Source organism: Sceloporus occidentalis, unplaced genomic scaffold (genome assembly GCF_023333645.1).
Source record: "Sceloporus occidentalis isolate IW3139 unplaced genomic scaffold, rSceOcc1.0.p SCAF_2, whole genome shotgun sequence".
NCBI classification, from domain to species: domain Eukaryota; kingdom Metazoa; phylum Chordata; class Lepidosauria; order Squamata; family Phrynosomatidae; genus Sceloporus; species Sceloporus occidentalis.
The window spans coordinates 274,952,654-274,971,781 of NW_028316982.1; the positions used below are offsets into that span (position 1 = coordinate 274,952,654).

A 19,128-nucleotide genomic window follows, 5' to 3' on the forward strand; every position below is an offset into this window, starting at 1 on the left:
CCTTCCTCTCTGCCCCATGGCCTTCTCCCTCTCTCCCCTCTCAATCCCAGGTTGGCCTTAGAGAAAGGGAATTGACCCCCAAGAAACAAAGAAAGAGGGTACCCCAAGACCCCTTCCTCTCTCCCATGGCCTTCTCCCTTTGTCCCCTCTCAGTCCCAGGTTGGCCTTAGAGAAAGTGAACTGACCCCCAAGAGAGAAAGAAAGAGGGGACCCCCAAGACCCCTTCCTCTCTGCCCCATGGCCTTCTCCCTCAAGCCTTTCTCAATCCCAGGTTGGCCTTAGAGAAAGGGAATTGACAACCAAGAGAGAAAGAAACAGGGGACCCCCAAGACCCCTTCCTCTCTGCCCCATGGCCTTCTCCCTTTGTCCCCTCTCAGTCCCATGTTGGCCTTAGAGAAAGTGAACTGACCCCCAAGAGAGAAAGAAATAGGGGACCCCCAAGACCCCTTCCTCTCTGTCCCATCGCCTTCTCCCTCAAGCCTCTCTCAGTCCCAGGTTGGCCTTTGAGAAACGGAATTGACCCCCAAGAGAGAAAGAAAGGAGGGACCCCAAGACCCCTTCCTCTCTCCAATGGCCTTCTATGTCAGGCCCCCCTCAATCCCAGGTTGGCCTTAGAGAAAGTGAAGTGACCCCCAAGAGAGAAAGAAAGAGGGGACCCCCAAGACCCCTTCCTCTCTGCCCCAATGCCTTGTCCCTCTGACCCCTCTCAGTCCCAGGTTGGCCTTAGAGAAAGAGAACTGACCCCATAGAGAGAAAGAAAGAGGGGACTCCCCAGACCCCTTCCTCTCTGCCCCATGGCCTTCTCCCTCTGGCCCCTCTCAGTCCCAGGTTGTCCTTAGAGAAAGGGAACTGGCCCCCCAAGAGAGAGAGAGAGAAAGAAAGAAGGGGACCCCATGACCCCTTCCTCTCTGCCCCATGGCCTTCTCCCTCTGGCCCCTCTCAGTCGCAGGTTGGCCTTAGAGAAAGGGAACTGACCTCCAAGAGAGAGAGAAAGAAAGAGGAGGACCCCAAGATTCCTTCCTCTTTGCCCAATGGCCTTCTCCCTCTGGATCCTCTCAGTCCCAGGTTGGCCTTAGAGCAAAGAAACAGACCCCCAAGAGAGAGAGAGAGAAAGAAAGAGTGGACCCCCAAGACCCCTTCCTCTCTGCCCCATGGCCTTCTCCCTCTGGCTCCTCTCTGTCCCAGGTTGGCCTTAGAGAAAGGGAACTCACCCCAAGAGAGTGAGAAATGAAGGGGGGGGCAAAGACCCCTTCCTCTCTGCCCTATGGCCTTCTCCCTTCCCAGTCCCAGGTTGGCTTTAGAGAAAGGGAACTGACCCCAAGAGAGAAAGAAAGAGGGGACCCCCAAGACCCTTTCCTCGCTGCCCCATGGCCTTCTCTCTCAAGCCTCTCTCAGTCCCAGGTTGCCCTTAGAGAAAGGGAATTGACCCCCAAGAGAGAAAGAAAGAGGGGACCCCAAGACCCCTTCCTCACTCCCATGGCCTTCTATGTCAGGCCCCTCTCAGTCCCAGGTTGGCCTTAGAGAAAGGGAACTGAAACCAAGAGAGAAAGAAAGAGGGCACACCCAAGACCCCTTCCTCTGTCCCATGGCCTTCTCCATTCTCAGTCCCAGGTTGGCCTTAGAGAAAGGGAATTGACTCCCAAGAAAGAAAGAAAGAGGGAGACCCCCAAGACCCCTTCCTCTCTGCCCCATGGCCTTCTCCCTGAAGCCTCTCTCAGTCCCAGGTTGGCCTTAGAGATAGGGAATTGACCCCAAAGAGAGAAAGAAAGAGGGGACCCCAAGACCCCTTCCTCTCTGCCCCATGGCCTTCTCCCTCTGGCCCCTCTCTGTTCCAGGTTGGCCTTAGATAAAGGGAACTTACCCCCACGAGAAAGAGATATTAAGAGGGGGACCCCCAAGGCCCCTTCCTCTCTTACCCATTGCCTTATCCCTCTGGCCCCTCTCAGTCCCAGGTTGGCCTTCGAGAAAGGGAACTGACCCCCAAAAGAGAGAGAGAGAAATAAAGAGGGGCACCCCAAGACCCCTTCCTCTCTGCCCCATGGCCTTCTCCCTCTGACCGTTCTCAGTTCCAGTTTCGCCAGACACATCCTGGGCACATGAAGCCCCAGCAATTTTCTTGACTCCCAAGATGGCCCCACTTCCATTCCTTGTGTAGAACCTGGACTGGCTGAAGGAGCGCAAGGCAGGCCACAACACACAAGACACACATGTGTCTCCACTCAATATCAGGGATGGTGTCCCACCGGACTCATGGCAGGACCAGTCCTCTAATGCCTTGCCTCTTTCTTGGCATTTCCTTGGCGCCATGGAAGAAATCGGGGAGCGGAGCAGTTGAGCCAGAGTTTTAGGGAGCACCTTTGGAGGACCACATATAGAGCATTTGAAGTTTGGTCTTCACCACTTGAGTCCATGTATTGTGAGAAAGGCAGGATATAGGTCAATAAAACAGCCATAACAACAAGGCCTAGGTATTCTCTCTCTCTCTCTTTTCTTTGGCAGAAGATCCCAAACTGGATCTCATCTCCCGCCTGGAAGGAGGAGGAGACCCCTTTGACCAGGGCTCCATGGAAGGAGAAGGACCTGCAGGTACCTGCCTAGATCTTAGTCAAGAGATGTCCTCCTCTCTGGGGATGAAGGGGCAGAGGGCCTGGGGAAGGTCTCTGACCCATGGGTGGATTGTCAATGGTTCTCTTGGGCCGGCCGTAGCCAGTGACCTCTGGCCCAAGACAACGGCATGGATAGCAACATGGTTCTTCAGGCCAACTCAAACATTTCCCACATTGCATGCTCAGTTTGCCCCCAGGTTTTAGTGTAATTCATACTTGTAGAACTGCCCTCCGCAGGATAAAGTCCCTAGTCCTGGCCTTGGTCCTCCTTCCCTTTTCTGCCTGACCAGGGGCTTCCTTGGACTTGGGACAGATAGAAAAGACTGGCACTAGGAAGTTCCTTTCCCCTTTCAGGGAGTCTTCTTCCTCTAGTCTTGCTAGAGTTTCATTTGCTTCTCAGAAGCTCCTGGAACTGGAAACTCCTCTTGTATAACATGAGGATGAACATTGGAGCTAAGGGGGAAATTGACCAGAAGGGGATGGGAGGTTTCTTGGCTGAGAGAGTCCCATATTCCAAAGGGAAGTAAATCATGTTTGAAGGAATGGGGAGATCATAAAATAAAGAACGTAAATCAGATTGATTCTGTGCTTGGCTCCTAATTGCTTCTCCTTTTTCCTGACGCAGGTAATGAGCAGCAGAGGGGGAACTATGAGGAGCCACCTGCGACATCAATGGAAATTATGGAGCCTTTCATGGAAACAGAAGAGGAGTTTGGAAATCAAAAGGAAGTGAAAAGGAAAAGGGGAAACCAAAGGAAGAACGAGGACAACAACTCCTCTGTCCCTCGTGATGCCATAGGCTCAGATCAAGAAGAGTGTCCGGTCTGTGGGAGAATATGCAACTGTAAATCACAATTGAACACACACTTCAGCGTTCCCATGGGAAAGACACCATACGAATGCATGGAATGCGGGAAGAGCTTCAGTCAGAGTGGACATCTACACACACATCAAAGAACCCACACAGGGGAGAAACCCTATAAATGCATGGACTGTGGGAAGAGCTTCAGTCAGAGTGGACATCTACGTTCACATCAAAGAAGCCACACAGGAGAAAGGCCATATAAATGCATGGAATGTGAGAAGAGTTTCCGTCACAGTGGAAATCTACATTCACATCAAAGAACCCACACAGGAGAGAAACCCTATAAATGCATGGAATGTGGGAAGAGCTTCAGTCAGAGTGGAAATCTACACACACATCAAAGAAGCCACACTGGGGAGAAACCTTACAAATGTATGGAGTGTGGGAAGAGCTTCAGTGACAGTGGAAGTCTACATAAACATCAAAGAACCCACACATGGGAGAAACCCTATAAATGCATGGAATGTGGGAAGAGCTTCTGTCTCAGTGTACATCTACGTTCACATCAAAGAACCCACACAGGGGAGAAACCACATAAATGCATGGAATGTGGGAAGAGCTTCAGTAACAGTGGATCTATACGTTTACATCAAAGATCCCACACAGGGGAGAAGCCATACAAGTGCATGGAATGTGGGAAGAGCTTCCGTTTCAGTGGAAGTCTACATAAACATCAAAGAACTCACACATGGGAGAAACCCTATAAATGCATGGAATGTGGGAAGAGCTTCAGTCTCAGTGAAGATCTACATTCACATCAAAGAATACATACAGGGGAGAAACCATATCAATGCATGGAATGTGGGAAGAGCTTCAGTCACAGTGGAAGTCTACACACACATCAAAGAAGCCACACTGGGGAGAAACCATACAAATGCATGGAATGTGGGAAGAGCTTCAGTCTCAGTGGACATCTACGTTCGCATCAAAGAACCCACACAGGAGAAAAACCCTATAAATGCATGGAATGTGGGAAGAGCTTCAGTCAGAGTGGAAATCTACGTTCACATCAAAGAAGCCACACTGGGGAGAAGCCATACAAATGCATGGAATGTGGGAAGAGCTTCCGTCTCAGTCAACATCTACGTTCGCATCAAAGAACCCACACAGGAGAAAGGCCATATAAATGCATGGAATGTGGGAAGAGCTTCAGTGACAGTGGACATCTACGTTCACATCAAAGAACCCACACAGGAGAAAAACCCTATAAATGCATGGAATGTGGGAAGAGCTTCAGTAACAGTGGATCTATACGTTTACATCAAAGATCCCACACAGGGGAGAAGCCATACAAGTGCATGGAATGTGGGAAGAGCTTCAGTGAGAGTGGAAGCCTACGTACACATCAAAGAACCCACACAGGAGAAAGACCATATAAATGCATGGAATGTGAGAAGAGCTTCAGTAACAGTGGAAATCTACGTTTACATCAAAGAAGCCACACAGGGGAGAAGCCATACAAATGCATGGAGTGTGGGAAGAGCTTCAGTGACAGTGGACATCTACGTTTACATCAAAGAACCCACACAGGAGAAAAACCCTATAAATGCATGGAATGTGGGAAGAGCTTCAGTCTCAGTGGAACTCTACATAAACATCAAAGAAGCCACACTGGGGGGAAACTCTGTAAATGCATGGAATGTGGGAAAAGCTTTACTTGGAGTAATGATCTATGTTCACATCAAAGAAGCCACATGGGGTCTTCCGGTGGTATGGCGGCGCCTTGATCACTCCCGAAGAGAGACTCCGGAGGGAGGATCGCGGCTTCGCGGCGACGGGAGCAGTGGGGTAAGGTACCACCGACTCAAAAGTATCCCCCCGATAAAGGGGAGGCAGAGGGGCTCACCATAAGATCCGGTGCTCCACCAGTTTCCTTGCTTAATCCTTCCAAAATTTGGAGGACTAAGACGGAGGAGCCGCACGGAACGTGAGCGACCACGGCCGCGGAGAGCAGGCACAAGCCGCGGCTTGTGCTGAGTGCAACGCCACCACTTTTTTTTAAAGGGTTTTGTCTTTTCAGCTGTTTGTGAATAATTGAACCCTACCAGGAAAGTGCATCCTCACTAAAGGTATCACTTATATTTGCTTTACAATTCGGAGGATTGTCGCGGAGAGGGGCTGGAATCAAGGTGTATCCTGATTGGATTGACAACAAGAACCCCTGTATTTTTCTTTCTCTCTACTTTTGGATTATAAGGATCAAGACAGCATTTTTGTTGGCAATTGCTAAACTGGAGGAAATCTACCTACTCAGCAGTACTCTGCAGTACTTTGCTTGGAACATCTTCCTGTTTGGGCTTTATTTTGATTGGGAAGCACCTTTCTCCATTTTTCTCATTCTGCTCTACCCTGAGGGGTTGGTGTAAGACTGAGTTGGAACTGTGATTAAACTCGGAACTGAACGTGAGGGGAAAGACAGGGCTATAGGATCGAGAGCCCTGGGTAAGCCTTGCAGGCTAGAGCTTGAGAGTGGAGTTCCCAATCGGACAGCTTTCATTGGGTGACTTTGAGAAACGTGAGATAGATGGAAAGTGGATGCGTCCCCTTTTCCAGAAAACTGTCTCCCTTTTTGCTATTCCTTTCCTCTTGAACTAACAAGCCCTTGCTCCTTACAAGATCTCCCTTCCCCGGCGTTAGAACAAGAACGAGAAGCACCTGCGACAGGCAAGGCCAGCTGCTTCCAATTAACTAGAAGGCCAACTGATAAGAAGAAGCGGGAGAGACTTAAGGCTTTTCTCTTTCTCTGCTTCCCCTTCCCCCCCCCCCCCCACTATCTGTTTTTGCTTCACTGTAACAAACATTTTAGAATCCAGCATTAGCCAGCGCTGTTTTACTTTGTAACATCCAAGAGCCGGCTTGGAACTCTTTTTTTTTCTGCCTCTCAAACCTGATGGACTAATTATCTCACTTGTGATAAATCCCTTCAATTCAGCCTTTGTATAATTGGACATCAATCTTTACTTTATTCCACGGGAACATTGGGAATCATTTGTAAGTAACTGAATATTGTTGATATAAGTTTAAAGCTATCTCTCTATAAAAGCTGTTTGTTTGTTAGGATTGGTGAAGGCTGTATACTGGCTGGCTTTGTAAGAACTTTTAGAGGACAATCTGAATATAATGGTAACAGAAGAGTTGTGGGATTGGAGGATTGTTGGGGGGAGGAGGGGGAGAGGGAGGGGTGAGAAAAGAGGAAAAATAATAATAAACAAATATTAAGACATCCTCTTAGAAAAAGACAATTATAGGGCAAGGGGGGGGGGGCAATTAAACTTGGCAATAAATTCCCTAGCAGTGTGAAGAATATTGATAATTTGGATCTGGGCAAATTTCTTATCCAATTAGACAATTGGACTTATTAAGCCCCTTTTAACTTCGAAGTCTATATGGTTGAGAAGACTTTTCTCCTTTCCTTTTGAATTATTCTTTTTCCCCCCCTTTTTAAAGGTTCAAACTGTAAGAGGACCAGGTAGACATATATAGGTGGGTGCCACCTAAAAAGACTTCTTCTACACTCCCTCTATTCCTGGAAGATTTAAGAGAGAGATACCAAAGCAAGTGAATTTAGCACTCAATTGATAAAGGTTATAAGAACCATTTAGAGTAAAAAATACTAGACAAAGAAAATAACCTAGATTGGAGACTTGTAGCCAATTATCTTATTGACATCGCAAACAGTGAGACTGTTCTTTTTTTGCTGTACTAGTAAACTCCCTCTTTGTTTTAAGATGATGAACACCAGGAGAAATGCAAATACAAACTCAAGCCAACCAGGAAATGCTAGAAGGACCTCAGTGGAATCACTAGCTAAACCCTCAGAACATAATGATCAACTAATTGAGGAAATGAGAAGACTTCAACAAGAAACTAGCAAAGAAATCCAGGCCTCTAAGGATGAAATCAACTCACGATTAGACAAAATCGAAAATGAATTTGGTTTGATCAATGGGAAAATCAAAAATCTAACGGTGGAAATAAGGAAAGTTGAAGAGAAGGTGGAATCAGTGGAGAGGGAACGAGAAGAAGACGAAAATACAATCCTGAGAATTCTGGTTAAACAGAGAGAGAACTGTTTGAAATTAAGAGGTATCAAAGAAAATATAAACGAAAATCTGTATACCCTCCTGTGCCCAATTTTAGCTAATTACGTAAACGAAACAGAGGAGCAATTTCCTTGGGAAATTGACCGTGCATATAGGATTAACTCTAGAATCGCCAAGCTGAAAGGTGTGCCACGGGACGTCGTCGTGTACTTCGTAAGAAAACAAACAAGGGAAAGTTATGTTAAAAAATTAATGATTGACGACGTTGAAATAAAAATTTTTAAGGATGTGCCTGGCGACCTGCTACGTAAAAGGAGAGACTATACAACATTGACAAGAATGCTACAAGCTAAAAATGTGAGATATAAATGGGAGATGCCAGAAGGAATCTCCTTCACATGGAGACAAAGATTTTATAAGATTGACACTTTAGAAAAGGCAAAAATTTTTTATAATAGATGGTTCAAAGAAGAAGAGAAAATGAATAAGGAAATGAAAGAGCTGCAATCTAAGAAAGGAAGTGGACAAGAAGGAAAGAATGATGATAAAGAAGAGGAAGAAAAGATGAAACAGAAAGATAAAGATGAAGAGCAGAAGAACACCGAAGAAGAACAGGATCCGGAGGGGGAAGTGATGCTGTTGGGAGCTACAGGAGGAGCGGAACTGGAATGGGAAGGGGATATGGATGCCTTGAAGGGGCTGTTGGAGACTGGACTTTCAAAAAAGAAGGAAGAAGAAGGAGAAGAAAGAGAAGAAGACGGAGGAGGCTGAAAACAACTGTTGAGTGAAAGGAGATGAAAATCACATCATGGAATGTGAAGGGGATGAATACGGGATACAAGCGGAAAAAATATTTCATGTATTGGAAAAAAATGGGGGGGATATATGTAGTATACAAGAAACAAGGATTAAGAAAAAAGATGTAAAATATTTGAAAAATCCAAAATTGGGAGAAGTCTTTATCTCTGCGGGTGGGGAAAAAAGGAATGGAGTAGCTTTATATGTTAAAAATAAAACAACTGCTGTAGAAAAATTAAATGATAATGAAGGAAGATATGTGGGGGTTGAAGTTATGATAGAAGGTAGGAAGACTTTGGTAATTGGTATTTATGGCCCAACAGAAAGGAAAGCCAAATTCTACAAAAAATTATGCAAAGAGATAAAAGAATTGAAATTTGAAACACTTATATTAATGGGAGATTGGAACGGAGTAATAGACCCTAAAATAGATAGAATATCAACAAAGAAAATAACAGAAAAACAGGGTAAACTGCCAGAAACTTTTTTTGAAATGTTGGATACTTTCTCACTATTAGATGTGTGGAGATATAGAAATGAAAAAACTAAAGATTACACTTTCTACTCGAACCCGCACAATTCGGCAACCAGGATTGATATGTTCTTAATTTCAAGAGATTTGGCACAAGATGTAAAGGAGGTAAAAATTAAAGTAAACAAAAATTCGGACCATAACCAAATTTTTCTAGAATTAATGAAAAAGGAATTTGACTATAGATGGAGATTAGATGAATCACTGTTGAAGGATAAAAAAATAGAGAAGGAAATCAGACAACAGATCAATTTTTATTTTAAGGAAAATCTGGAAAAGGATACAAACATGAAAATTATATGGGACGCAGGAAAGGCCGTGATAAGAGGACACTTGATGAAAAAAAAATCTGAAAGGAAAAAAAGGTCACAAGATGAGATAAGAGTCATTTCAGAAAAGATTCAGGAGAAAGAGAAAGAAAAACTGAGAAACCCACAGAATAAAAAAATTGATAAAGAAATAAAAATTTTAAATAACCAGTTAAATGTTAAAATGACAGACGAAATAACTAAAAAATTAAAATTTGCTAAACAAAGACAATTTGAATTTGGAAACAAAGCCGGCAAATTTTTGGCTTACAAAGTTAAAAAGATGAAAGAAGAAAGACAGATATTGAAATTAAGAGACAGTCAAAGAATTATCACAGAACAAGCTAAGATGAGAGAAATTTTTCATAAGTATTACAGTAACTTATATGAAAAAAAGAGTAGGAAAAAAATTGAACAGGACAGACTAAGTGAATATATTATGAGAGTGGAGAAAATTGGCATGGAAACAGACATTAGAGAAATGATAAATCAAAGAATCACGAAAGAAGAGATAAGTATGGCAATTAGGAGAGGGAAAAGAGACAGAGCTCCGGGCCCAGACGGATATACACTAAATTTCTATAAAGTTTTCGAGGGTGAATTATTAGAACCATTAGAAAAAATATTTAATAACATCTTAATAGAAGGTATACCAGATTCATGGAGGGAGGCGAACATAACTTTAATACCTAAAGAAGGGAAAGAGCAGGACTGCCCGCAAAATTTTAGGCCTATTTCTTTATTAAATACGGATTACAAAATTTTTACCAATATCTTAGCAGAAAGATTAAAAATTGTTTTGAGAAAATGGATAAAAGAGGATCAATGCGGCTTTCTACCAAATAGACACATTAAACAAAATATAAGAATCATAATTGACTTAATTGAGTACTACGAGAAAAACCCAGGGAAAGAAGTAGCACTAATATTTCTTGATGCTGAAAAAGCTTTCGACAACTTAGATTGGGATTTCATGATAAGAATAATTAAAAAATTGGATATAGGGCAGAATATGACGAAATGGATCGAAGAAATATATAAGGAACAAAAGGCTAGAATTATAGTAAATGGAATTAGGACTAAAGATTGTATAATAAATAGGGGAACTAGACAGGGATGCCCATTGTCACCATTATTATTTATCATGTGTTTGGAAGTGCTATGTAATAAGATTAGAGAAGATAATTCAATAAAGGGATTTAAATTTAAGGGGAAAGAAATTAGATTAAGAGCCTATGCAGATGATGTGGTTCTAATAGTTGAAGAACCCATTGAAAATATCTCAAATGTATTTAAAATAGTAACTGAATTTGGCGAAAATGCAGGATTAAAAATCAATAAAGATAAATCAGCGATGATCACCTGTAATATGACAAAAAAGAGACAGGAGATATTATATGGGAAAACAGGGATAAAAATTCAACAAAAAGTTAAATATTTAGGGATTTATATAACAAAGAAAAATAGTGATCTGTTTGATAATAATTACAAAAAGAATTGGCAGGATATAAAAAACAATTTGGAAAAATGGAATAAATTACAATTATCATTATTAGGAAGAATTGCTCTAATAAAAATGAGTGTTTTACCAAAAATCCTATTTTTATTTCAAAATCTACCAATAATTCATAACGAGGGGATCTTCACTACATGGGATAGAGACCTAAAAAGATTTGTGTGGGCGAGAAGGAAAGCCAGAATTAATTGGACAATTTTAACGGACAGCAAAGAAAGAGGAGGATTAGGGATGCCAAACTTGAAACTATATTTTCATGCATGTTGCCTGGAATGGATAACAAAATGGGTGGAATTAAAGGATGAGCAATTACTAGATTTAGAGGGATTTAATTTAAGATACGGGTGGCACGCCTACATGTGGTGGAATAAAGTTGAACTAAACAAGGAATTCAAAGAGCATATTGTAAGGAAAGCATTAAAGTATGGACAAAATATAAGGAAAAATATTATACAAAGTTACCAGATTGGGCTTCTCCTCACGAAGCAATATTAAAGAAGGGCAGGATTGAGGGAAGAGATTGGCTAAAATATAAAGATTATGTAAAGATAATAGAGGGAAAAATTATAATGAAATCTAGGGAAGAAATGCTAAAAGAGGGAATTAAAATAGATTGGTACTTATATTACCAATTAACGGAAAAATATAAAGCAGACAGAAAAAATGTAGGTATAATGTTAAAGAAGACAGAATTGGATGTCATATGGATGGATAAGGATAAGAAAAAAATAACAAATTTCTATAATCTAATTTTGAGACTTGAATTGGAACAAGAACAAATTAAGCATTGTATGATTGTTTGGGCACAGAATATAGGGAAGAACATACAGTACGAGGCATGGAAAAGAGCTTGGGGACAGGATTTAAAATTTACATTGTGTATGGATCTAAAAGAAAATTTCTACAAAATGATGCACAGATGGTATATGACACCGAACAGATTAGCGAAAATATATAAAAATGATAAAGGAAAATGTTGGAAATGTGAACGAACTACGGGAAGCTTTTTTCACATGTGGTGGAGTTGTCCTCTGATAAAAAAATTCTGGAGAGAAGTACACAAGAAAATTGAAATAATTTTACAATTGGAATTCCCTCTGGTCCCGGAGCTCTGTCTTTTAAACATAGTAGAAAACAAGGATTTAAGATCAAAATTGAAACCACTATTATATTTAATCACCGCTGCCAGAATAACAATTGCCAAAGTCTGGAGAAATAAGGAAGTGCCGAAAGTGGAGGATTGGTTAGGAAAGTGTTTAGAAATCATAGAAATGGATACCATAACCTTGAAATTAAAAGATGAAATGCGAGAAGATAATTTAACTTGGTCGAGAATAAGAGAATTGTTTCAAAAGGGAAAGGTTAAATAAGGTAATAAGGCGTGAAGGGAAATTACGTTAGCTACGTGATACCGTTGTTGTGTAGTATTATAGATAAAGAGTTAATTATTGTATAAACTTAGGATTTAAGCAAAATAGAATGAAAGGTGATGAGATAAGGAAGTAAGGATGATAGATCTTTGAGAAATAGAGATTTTATAGCTAATAAATAAGCAGTAAGTGAAATAGAAAGTGAGGGGGTGGGGTGGGGGAGGGGAGGGGTAAGAAATATTGGAATAAGAATTTGGAAATGTTTTGGTACTGCCCTTTTTATGTTGTAAATAATTCAATAAAGATTATAAAAATAAAAAGAAAAAGAAAACAAACAAGGGATTTAGTTCTCAACCAAAGCTACGCATCAAAATTAATAGTCGATGACCAAGAGGTGGCAATTTTGAAAGACATCCCGAGCCAAATTTTGAGAAAGCGCAAAGAATACAAATGCTTAACCGATGTCTTAAAACAATATAAAATTCCCTTCAGATGGGAAGAAATCGAAGGACTTGCCGTTACGTGGAATCAGAAGAAAGTAAGACTGAACTCGGTCGAGAAGGCAAAGCTTTTCCTGGGAGGACTTAAAGTTGACCTAGGAAAGAAAGAAGAGAGAGGAGAGGGCGATAAAGGTGGGGGGGGGGGGAATAAAGGGAAACAAATTTTTGAAATACTGCATGGAATTTTTAACTCTGTGACTTCTTCTAAACTTGGACCTGTGATTTAAAAGTTTATATTTTCCAATAAAATTGGATATTTGAGTGTATTATAGAGTGATTTGTGGTTTTTTTTCTTTTTTTTATCCCCCTCAGTGCTAGATTTAGTCTGTACCATAATTCCCTCAGGATGAAGATCTTATCATGGAACGTGAAGGGATTGAACTCCCCCCAGAAAAGAAAGAAAGTCTTCCTCTTTTTAGAAAGGCACAAAGCGGATATTGTTTGTCTCCAAGAGACCCGTATTAAAACTAGAGACGTTAGGCTAACTAAAAATCCAAAAATTGGCAAAGATTTCACATCATCCTTTGGAAAAAGCAAGAGAGGGGTTACTCTTTACATTAAAAACCATATTGAATCTAAACTAGTATTTGAAGACTCCAACGGTTATTCTGTGGGGGTAGAAATCACTCAGAATGGGGAAAAAATTTGATCTTGGGGATTTATTGTCCCCAGGAGAAGAAAGGATCCTTTTACTCAAAACTACACAGGAAAATTTGGAACTATGATTATGAAAATATAATTATGGTTGGGGACTTCAATGGGGTAATAGACCCCCGTTCTGATAGAAAATCTGGTAAAAATATAAAATCTAACCAAGGTAAATTACCCCAGAAATTTTTTGAGTTAATAGGCGAACTGTCACTAATCGATACATGGCGTCATTTATACAAAGATGATAAAGGCTTCACCTTTTACTCGGATAGGCACGAATCCCTAGCAAGAATCGATTTATGTTTAGTATCTAACACCTTGATTAGAGAGGTAACCTGCATGGAAATTCTTAACAGAGCCATATCAGACCACAATCCCCTTATGATTACTATGAAAGAAGCAATGAAAAAGAAGGGATGGTTTTTTAATGAAGAACTGCTGAGAGATAAAACTACAATTAAAAAAGGTAAAGACTGGCTTAACTTTTTCTTTGCAGAAAATATGAATGGGGAGGTTAAGAACAACATAGTATGGGATGCCTGCAAAGCCTCTATTAGGGGCTTTTTCACTCAGCAGAATATAATTTGGCACAAGCAGAAGAGCAGTTTAAGGAACAATCTGAATAAAACTTTGAAAGAGAAAGAAGAAGCATTAAAGAAGCAACCAAAGGATAAATTGATTCAAAAAGACATTAAAATTCTAAAGAAACAGTTAGATTTAGAAATGACGCTAGAATTAGAAAAGAGATTAAAATTGGTGAAGCAAAAAAACTTTGAACAAGCAAATAAAACAGGCAAGTGGCTCGCATTTCAACTAAGACGACACAGGGAAAAGAAAATAATTAACAAATTAAAGAAAGGAGAAGTAATACTTACCCAGCAAGAGGCCATCAAAGAATTCCAGTTTTTCTATGAGAACCTGTATAAAGAGAGAACAACCGAGTTAGTTATGATAGAAGAATATCTAGATGCGACAAAACTTCAGAACATTCCGGAAAAATGGAAACAAGAACTGAACAAGCCCATCCAAAGAGAGGAAATATGGGAAGCAATCAGCAAAGCAAAAAGTGGGAAGGCTCCAGGAAATGATGGCCTCCCAATCTCTTTTTATAAAGTTTTCATTGAAGAAGTAGTTCCTCCACTCCAACAGGTTATGAATGAAGCGCTAAGAGAAGATCTACCAGAATCCTGGAAAGAAGCAGACATCTCGATCATTTTGAAAGAAGGGAAAGACCCAGAAAGTCCTAGCAATTATAGGCCCATATCTCTACTAAACAACGAGTATAAGTTATTGGCTGCAATTCTCTCCAAGAGATTGAAAAAATGCTTGGCAGAAATAATTGGAGAAGAGCAAAGGGGTTTCTTACCGAACAGGCAGATTAGAGATAATACAAGACTAATTATTGACATATTAGAATTCTATGAAAAACATAAAGAAAAAAAGATTGGCTTGCTATTTCTGGATTTTGAAAAAGCTTTCGACTCTGTCAATTGGAACTTTCTATTGGCAATGTTGCGGAAAATCAATATAGGGTCAAATTTCTTAAATTGGGTGTCAAAAATATACATGAACCAAACTGCTCAAATCAAGATAAACAGAGAAAAAACAAATAAAATTCAAATTCAAAGAGGTACAAGACAGGGTTGTCCCCTCTCTCCCCTTTTGTTTCTGCTAACCATAGAGGTGTTAATTAAGAGAATTAGAGAGGAACCTAAAATACAAGGAGTTAAATTGAGAAGTTCAAAGATCAAAATTAGAGCCTTTGCAGATGACGTGGTCATCTTTGTGGATGACCCGTCAAATAATATTGCAAAAGTGATGGAGATATTAGAAGAATTCGGTAAAGCAACAGGATGTGTAATAAATAAGAGTAAATCAAACATTGTAACAAAAAACATTAAAAAAGAGGAAGAAATTAATCTAGGCAAATTAGCGAATATTAGTGTAGTTAATAAAGTCAAATATCTGGGAATTGACATCACAAAGAAATCTATAGAATTATTTGAAAACAACTACCTAAAAATTTGGAAAGAAATAAAAAAAGATTTGATCAAATGGAACAAACTAAACATATCTCTATCAGGAAGAATAGCGGCCGTGAAAATGAATATACTACCAAGAATGCTCTATTTATTCCAGACAATACCTATTATCACAACTGGTAAGATTTTCAAAAATTGGAACAAGGACATCTCGGATTTCATTTGGAGAGGGAGAAAACCAAGAATAAAGTTAAAAAATTTACAGGACAAAAACGAAAGAGGAGGCTTTGGTTTACCCTCTCTGAAATTATATTATGAATCATGTGGCCTGGTTTGGACTAAAGAATGGATAACCCTCGAAAATAAAGCGCTATTGGAGCTGGAAGGTGACAATCTGAATGTGGGATGGCACGCCTATATAGTATATGGCAACAGTGTTAGAAATAAACCATTCGTTAATCATGCGATTAGACGCCCCCTGTATGAGATCTGGACTAAATATAAGAGACACATCCTGCCAAAAATATGTGGGTGGGTGTCCCCACATGAAGCTATTTGCAGGAAAGAGTCTAGTGCAGGGACCAGATGGCTCAAATATGAAGATTTATGGAATAAGACAGAAGGGAAAATAATCTTAAAAACGAGGGAAGAGTTAATTAAAGAAAGAGATGATATAAGTATCAATTTGTTTACATATAGGCAAATTACTGAAAGATTTAGGATGGACGCAAAAACATATGGATTTGAAATAAACATAAAGAATGTAGAATTGGGGAAAACTTTGTACGTAGAAAAAGATAGGCTAATTGGGAAAATTTATGAACTTCTTCTATCCTTGGAGATGGAGGAGGAAACGATTAAAGGTCAGATGATTAAATGGGCTACATGTATCGATCAGCCGATAATGCTAAATCAATGGGAAAAGACCTGGAAAGATGTTAAGAAATTAACCCTCTCCCAAAATATCAGAGAAAATTTTGCCAAAATGATGTATTTCTGGTACCTCTCACCCTATAAATTGGCCAAGATTTACAAAACAGGGAAGGAGAATTGTTGGAAATGTAAAAAGAAAAAGGGGACGTTCTTCCATTGTTGGTGGGAATGTTGCAAAGCAAAAATATTTTGGAAAATGATTAACAATTCGATTAACTATATATTGGGAACTAATCTAACTTTAAGGCCTGAGTTATAGCTACTAGGGATGATGGACGAGGGAATTAAAAAAGAGGATGAAAAGGCGGTGTTTTACATGATTTCGTTAGCGAGAATTTCCTTTGCCCAAATGTGGAAGAGTGAGTCAACTCCATCTTATGAAGAGTGGTTACTAAAACTATATGAGGGTATAGGTATGGACATCTTGACCCAAGCATTGAAAAATGAATACGGGACAAAACCATTAGACAATTGGAAAAAAGTAATAATCTTTTTCGAAAAAGAGTGGGGTAAAGAGGCGACATTTAGCCTGCTTTAGACGCTAATACTAATTTGAAATTAAACTCAAAATATTCCGCCAATCTCCCTTTAAGTGACATGGGATTGTTTATATACTACTAAGCAACTTTAGTTATAATGAATGTTTAAGACTAAGGAGTATTAATGGTTAGCCGAATACTAACATAAAGAGATGGACTGGTAGGGAGGAAGTCAAACTGTTTGTCTATTGTTTATTGTTAACTGTTTGTTTTAGGTATGGGGTTATAGTTTATTAGTGGGAATGAGTAGGGAAGGAGGGTGAGTGTTAGAGTGTGTTGTTGTCTTAAATGGGATATAATTGTATTGGAAACGTCCTTTGATGTGGTTTTTTTTACTGTATTTGCTTAGGTATATGTGTACCTATAACTACGTCTGTATGTTTTTTAACCAATAAAATTAAAAATTAAAAAAAAAAAAAAGAAGAAGAAGCCACATGGGGAAAACCAGCGAAATGTTTGACATCCCGAAAGAGCTTTTCTGAAAAAAAGATGGAAAATTAGAAAGTGAAGGGTTTAAACTACAATGGCTGCCATATTATCAGTGAAGGGAAAGAGAGAGGATATGAAGAGCTGGCAGAATGAAGAGGGGAAATCACAATTTAAAGCTTTTTATGCACAGATGGTAGTCATTTGATAGATAAAATGCTCAAATTGCTATTTATATTTGACAGTGAAGAAGAGCAGGTTAAAGGATATATCATTAATTGGACAAAATAATTTGGGACATCATATTTGAACGGATCCATGGAGAAAGGTGCAAGGAAAACCTGTACAGAATTGTGTTTATAAAGCTATATGACCCCAGAGAAATGGGCTAAAACGTATAAGGATATATATATATATATATATATCATGAATGCCCCAACATGGGCTTTCCATCCACTTAGATGTCTTAGATCATTTCGCTTTGTTTTTAATTGATTTGTTTGTGTTTATGGCGTTAGATTCTGTGTAGTGAGTGTAGTATTAATTTTATATAGGTATTATGTATGTATAGGATGGTTTCCTTTCTTTTTCTGTTTTCTCTCTGACTGGGTGTTGTTTACTTTTATGTACGTTTTAAAATCATATAAATAAAATGTATAAAGAGAGGAGAAAGCCTTCCTGAAATCTGAGGGAAATGAGCACAGAAGAGGCAGAGAAGGAGGACAGGAAAGAGAGGGAAGCTCCATCTCAGGAGGAATTTGTTTTGGGGTTTTATTTCCTCTCAGCGACACAGAAAAGGCCCATTCCATCCTCTTGAACCCAGGGCTCACCTGAGGGAGAAGCGGAGGAGACTCAAACTACAGCCAGAGCCTGGAATAAAGTTGCCTTTCTTAGAAACACCGCCATTTCCCCTCTCATTCCCCTCAGGCATTGAAGGTGATAGTCCCTCAGTTAAAGCGGGATGAAAGCGCTACAGCCGTGAAGAGAAGAAGCCAAACAAGGACTCAGGGTTTCCTCCTGTCTGTTCCTCAGCTGAGTTCCCTGAAACCTCCATTTCTTCACAAATCCAGTCATAAAATACAAACTCAGAACAAAGGAGGCTGATTCCTTCTCCCTGAAGAGAGAGAGAGAGAGAGAAGCTTAGGGAGCCATTTTACCTCAGGAGCTTCATGAAAGAGACGAAAGGATTTGGCCTAATAATGACAGTAATAATAATAACAGCACCCATTTGTTGTTCTTGTTATTATTATCTTTATTGGCCCATGCTTTGGCCTCCTTCATGATGCCCCTGAGACAAAATGGCTCCTCCTCTCTCTCTCTCTCTCTCTTACAACACAAAAGACAACACTTTGAAAAAGGAACAGCTTTTATTGAAGAAGATGCATGCAATAGAAGTGACTTTTGGGTCAGGAATGAAAGAGAGCATTAGCATCTTGTTTTTATAACCCTGTGAACCAACCCCACCCTATCAATACAGCACATTAATTGGGCATCTCTTTCCCCGCAGTGATGAATCTCCACCCACATCGATGTCCTCCGGTCCAGGCTCCTGGTAACACTCTCAAAACAGCATTCCCTTCATCTAGCAAGATGTTCATTTTATCAAAGAAAGAGATCAGACTTGTCTGGCGTGACTTCTTTCTCTGAAACCCATGTTGACTTTTTGTGATGATGGCAATGCCTTCTAGATGTTCACAGACTCTCTTGTTTAATGCTCTGCTCCAGAATCTTTCCTGGTATTGATGTCAGACTAACTGGACGATAATTGTTGGGATCCCCTTTCTTCCCCTTTTTGAAGATGGGGACAACGTTTGCTCTCCTCCAGTCGGCTGGGATTTCTCCCAGGAGTCCTCAAAGACTATTATTGCCATGATTGAGAGAACCTGCTCTTGACCTCCATCTGCTCAACCATCTCCCTTCCTGGGAGCCTTGGGGTGCTATTGGTCCCCCCACAGCTTATGCTCCTGGGGGGGGGGTTCAACATCCATGATGAGACTGTCCTGTTGGGAGTGACTCAGGACCTCGTGGCCTCCATGGGTTTGTCCCATGTGGCATCTGT

At 40.3% G+C, this 19,128-nt stretch overlaps 1 protein-coding gene across 1 annotated transcript; it reads left to right on the forward strand.

Annotated features, from left to right (window-relative positions):
• Nucleotides 1-2,505: 2,505 nt before the first annotated feature.
• Nucleotides 2,506-5,247, forward strand: LOC149320268 (uncharacterized). The gene is made up of 2 exons (XM_089513223.1): nucleotides 2,506-2,586; nucleotides 3,232-5,247. Exons 1-2 carry the CDS (start codon nucleotides 2,565-2,567, stop codon nucleotides 5,196-5,198), a joined length of 1,989 nt encoding a protein of 662 aa, XP_089369349.1. The 5' UTR covers nucleotides 2,506-2,564; the 3' UTR covers nucleotides 5,199-5,247.
• The last annotated feature ends 13,881 nt before the right edge of the window (nucleotides 5,248-19,128 follow it).

Excerpts from the sequence above, each read along its gene's own strand:
- LOC149320268 (XM_089513223.1), top strand. The coding sequence starts at position 2,565 with ATGGAAGGAGAAGGACCTGCAG. Across the intron at positions 2,587-3,231 it reads GGAAGGAGAAGGACCTGCAG|GTAATGAGCAGCAGAGGGGG; the intron begins GTACCTGCCTAG and ends TTCCTGACGCAG.